The sequence below is a fragment of the Etheostoma spectabile genome, chromosome 16 (genome assembly GCF_008692095.1).
Source record: "Etheostoma spectabile isolate EspeVRDwgs_2016 chromosome 16, UIUC_Espe_1.0, whole genome shotgun sequence".
Classification (NCBI taxonomy): Eukaryota; Metazoa; Chordata; class Actinopteri; order Perciformes; family Percidae; genus Etheostoma; species Etheostoma spectabile.
In genome coordinates, this window is record NC_045748.1 from 21217096 (window position 1) to 21221634 (window position 4539).

Consider the following 4539-nt stretch of genomic DNA (forward strand, 5'->3'; position numbering starts at 1 on the left):
GTGTGTGTGTGTGTGTGTGTGTGTGTGTGTGTGTGTTGGTGCTTTGAAAGGGGACTTTGAGCAACAACAAAAAATACAAGGAAGACTTTTAGAAAACAGGACAATAGTGGCCGTGATGTAGCCTTGGTAATGTTAGCCTTGGCAGGACACACACACACACACACACACACACACGCACACACACATGGGCGCGCACACACACATACGACGACGACTCTGGTCCAAAATCACAATAAAAGTGCCCTTTCATTTTTCTATCAAAGTCTTACCTTCCCAGTTAATAGACTGCTCCCTCGCTCCCTTTGAGAGAAACCCTGAAGAATAATATAAACATGTCAAACCAAAAAAGAGAAAAAAATACACCCCCGTCCTTTCCTGCAGTCCGTCTTTTTTTTATTTTCAGCATCCTATTGTGCGGCGCTCGTGAAAGCCTCCTTTGTAAAGTTATCGGCGGCGGTTAGCGGCCTCGCTCTCTTCCTCCCTGGGTGATCGATTCAATTTAAACAAATCAAACCAGAGGCTTCTTTAAAAAGAGAAATGAAAACGCCTCTTGGCCCCCGTTGAACCCTCATGTCTTGATTCGTTGCTTTTTTTTCTTCTTTTTCTCTTTCAGAGGTTCACCCAAAGAAAGTTCGGAAGGTCCCTCCCGGCTTGCCGTCCTCAGTAAGTGATAGCATGCCTTTTTTTTTTTTTTCTTCTTCATTTTTCCTGAGGTGTTATGGCTGCTGTAATCGGTGTCAAAAAAAAAAAAAAAGGCTGCTGATGCGCCGGCATGTTGGGAAGCTGCAGACGTTGCCAGGTTGTGTGAATGTGTCGAGGTGAAGACGCCGCCGCTGTGGGGGCCGAGCTGGACTCAGACAGCTGTCGGCTATTTGTTGCCGGCTCTTTTTTTTTTTTTTGGGGGGGGGGGGGGGGGAAAACTGGAAGAATTTCACGCCAGGAAAAGAAATAAACAAAAGACATATTTGTATTATTCGAAATCTGAAGAAATGTAGCTGTAGAAATGATTGACAGCAACGAGGAATGCACACAAGAGGAATGGGAAATAACAGTTTTGGTGGCTTAGTTTCTCTTTTGCTGATCGATCGACGGATTGGTTGATTGATTTATCGGTGACTGGGCTGGATCTGGTTTTTAATAAAAGGACAGAAGTCCTGAAAAAATCCCCCGGAGTTGTAGAAGAAGACAAAGCCGCGCACGCTGCCAGGTTTTGTGAATGCGTGGAGAGGGTGCTGCTGTCGGAGCTGGACACAAACAGCTGTCGGCTTTCTTGTTGTCGAATTCCTTTTTTTTTTTTTTAGAAATCAACGTTCCCCCCATTTAGCATTCACACGGCGTATCCAGACATTAAATACATTGTGTATAACACACCATAATGTAGTCGCAAGCATGCAGCTTTGAAGATATTTCAGCCTCTGCATTGGAGAAGGTGTAGGTGTTAATACATTAATAAATATAAATAATAAACTTATATTTTTATGCAATTGTAAAACATTGTGTTATGACCCGGCACTGTAAAACATTTCCCTGTAAATTTACAGTAATATACTGGCAGCAGCTTCACCATTAAACTACTGTTAATTTACAGTATGCATACTGGTTTTACATTTTAAGGTATTGTACTGTAAATAGACAGTTTCTTACTGTATTATTTGAATTTACAGTAATATACCGGCTGCAGCTTCACCAGTAAACTATTGTTATTTTACATTATGCGTACTGGTTTTAAATTCTCAGGTATTGTACTGTAAATAGACAGTTTCTTACTCTATTTTGTTTTAATTTACAGTGATATACTGGCAGCATCTTTGCCAGTAAACTATTGTTAATTTACAGTATACATACTGGCTTTACATTTTAAGGTATTGTACTGTAAATTGACAGTTTTTTACTGTATTATTTGAATTTACAGTAATATACCAGCTGCAGCTTTGCCAGTGAACTATTGTTAATTTACAGTATGCATACTGGTTTTACATTTTAGGGTATTGTACTGTACATTGACAGTTTCTTACTGTATTATTTGAATTTACAGTAATATACTGGTAGCAGCTTCACCATTAAACTATTGTTAATTTACAGTATGCATACTGGTTTTGCATTTTCAGGTATTGTACTGTAAATGGGCAGTTTCTTACTGTATTATTTGAATTTACTGTACTATACCGGCTGCAGCTTTGCCAGTAAACTATTGTTAATTTACAGTATGCACACTGGTTTTACATTTTCAGGTATTGTACTGTAAATTGACAGTTTCTTACTGTATTATTTGAATTTACAGTGGCCGCAGTGTAACCCTCGCCTTTTCCTTTATTTTGCCAAGATGCATTGGTATTAACCGTAAATATCTCTAAGCTGTAACATTCGCAGTCAGTGTTGTAATATTATTGTTTTCTACCAGAATGCATTGCCATTTACAGTATGATCCTGTATAACATTAAAACAGCTAGATCCTGTGAGATTTCAGCTGGAAACTTGCATCAAAGGTTACAGCAGTTGCTGTTGGGCCAAGACTTGAATGATGATGAGGATTTTTTGTGAGGACAAATGTGAGGACATTCTATAGAGCCACTTACCTTGGAAGAAGTCTGACAACATCACCTCGTCACGGTTTGAATATTTGTAAAAACCCACAGACAAACATAAAAAATGACAAAATATGGAGATGGAGATCCAGAGGTTTCTGCCACACCGTGACTACAATTCAAGTGTTTTTGGGGGATTTCCCCAGATGTTGATTCATAATTTATCTTTAAGGTGTCGCAGTAGTTTGGAGGACCTGAGGATTACGTTCAGTTCAGTCAATTCAAGTGGGAAGAAACAGCAACATTCATCCACCTAATGTGTGTTAAAAGTCCTTCATCACACCAATCCTCAACCACGTGCTTCTAACAGATCCCCCCTATGTGACTATTTGCGGCTTTGCTTGGATTTAGAATCCTTGGGCGTTGGTCGGACAACACCAGACCTTGGAAGACCCATGTGGGCTTTGAGAAAATGTGCTGGACATAGTTTTTGCTTTTCTTTCTGAGATTTAATAGACTAAATAATTAATTCATTACAATAATCCAATGGTTTCAGCCCTAAATTAAACAGATCACCCTTGAAAAAGGAATATTTTCACACAGTCTGTGGGCAGAATCCAGCAAAGACATCACTATATGGTAGAATGAGTGGTTATGAATCTGAAGAACGTTAGCTGAAAAATCCACTTCATCTTTTTTTTTTTAACCCTCATGTTGTCCTCAGGTCAAATTGACCCGTTTTCCTATATCAATGTTCTTTTTAATTACCCAAAATAACATGATGGATTCCACACAACGCTCTTTGGCAAGGACAGATCTCTATTTTCATTCATTTTGGGGGGTCTTATTCAATGGAATATATCTGTCGTCTGAGATATAGTCCAGTCTGTGATTATCCATCAACATCCATTCCTTTAATTTTAGTCTAAATAATTCCTAATTTCTGCTTTTCTAACTCAAACATTGTGTATAATTTCCTATGAATGAGGTTTATTGACCATAAATTCCAAAAATAACTGTGAAACTCAAGTTAATAAGTTAGTGTTACGCAGTGTTGAAAACATCAAAAAAGTGACAAAAGTGTTGAAAAAAGGGACAAAAACGTAAGAAACATTTGAATGTTTTTCTCAATTTTTTTCAGCAATTATTTTGAATGTTTTTGTGTATTTTTGTATAGGTTTTTTGTAACTATTTACCTTTTTGTCCATTTTTTTCAGCATTTTTAAAATATTTGTATCCAATTTTCTTCAATTTTTTGTCCCTATTTGACGTTTTTGTCCATTTCTTTTCAGCAATTTCTTTTTTGTAAGGATTTTGTCAATTTTTCCACTTTTGTTTTCGTCACATTTTTTGTCTCTTTTTTTTTTTTTTAATGCTATAAACTTAAATTTAAAAGAGAACTATATCCACATTAGTTTCTTTGAAAATGTGGTTGAAAGAAGTCCAAATTTCTGACATGGAATCTTTTTTTAAAATGGGACTTGAGGACAGCAGGAGGGTTAAACTGGGCCAGATGGATAAAAAAAACGGATGGATCGGCACTTACACATCTTTCAAACATACACTATTAATATCAAAACATACATGTGGAAGGCATAGTGTACAGCTTAACTGTGTCTACTAAGCATATTATCACTGCTGTGTGCATTAACCCTCTGATATGTCTTTAAATTCACCTTTTATGGGTATTTACACATCAAATGTTCAGAACCAGCTCACTGTTCTGTTAAATGAGGCCCACTATATTAATAAAATAGTAAACAAATGTCTAAAATGAAATTTTGCATTATTGCTTTTTTGAGTAGGACTTTTATCCTCAGAGGGTTAACTGTTTCATTTAATTTCATCTATGTATATGTTATGGTAATATGTTAAATATATGATAATGTTATACATAATATATTATATTTAAAATATTAAATATAATATGGTCATGTTAGTGCTGTTGTCAAACACATTCTAATTAAAAACAACAACAACAAAAAACTTGGAAATATCAAACAATAATTTGGTG

At 36.4% G+C, this 4539-nt stretch overlaps 1 protein-coding gene across 6 annotated transcripts in view; it reads left to right on the forward strand.

The window, feature by feature from the left end:
* The window catches only part of tcf4 (transcription factor 4), a 371152-nt gene that overhangs the window by 214241 nt on the left and 152372 nt on the right, over nt 1–4539 (forward strand). For all 6 annotated transcript variants that reach the window (XM_032538895.1, XM_032538896.1, XM_032538897.1 and 3 more), the window contains one exon: nt 614–663. In XM_032538895.1, the coding sequence (XP_032394786.1) occupies nt 614–663 (50 nt within the window). The remainder of the gene's footprint in view (nt 1–613; nt 664–4539) is intronic.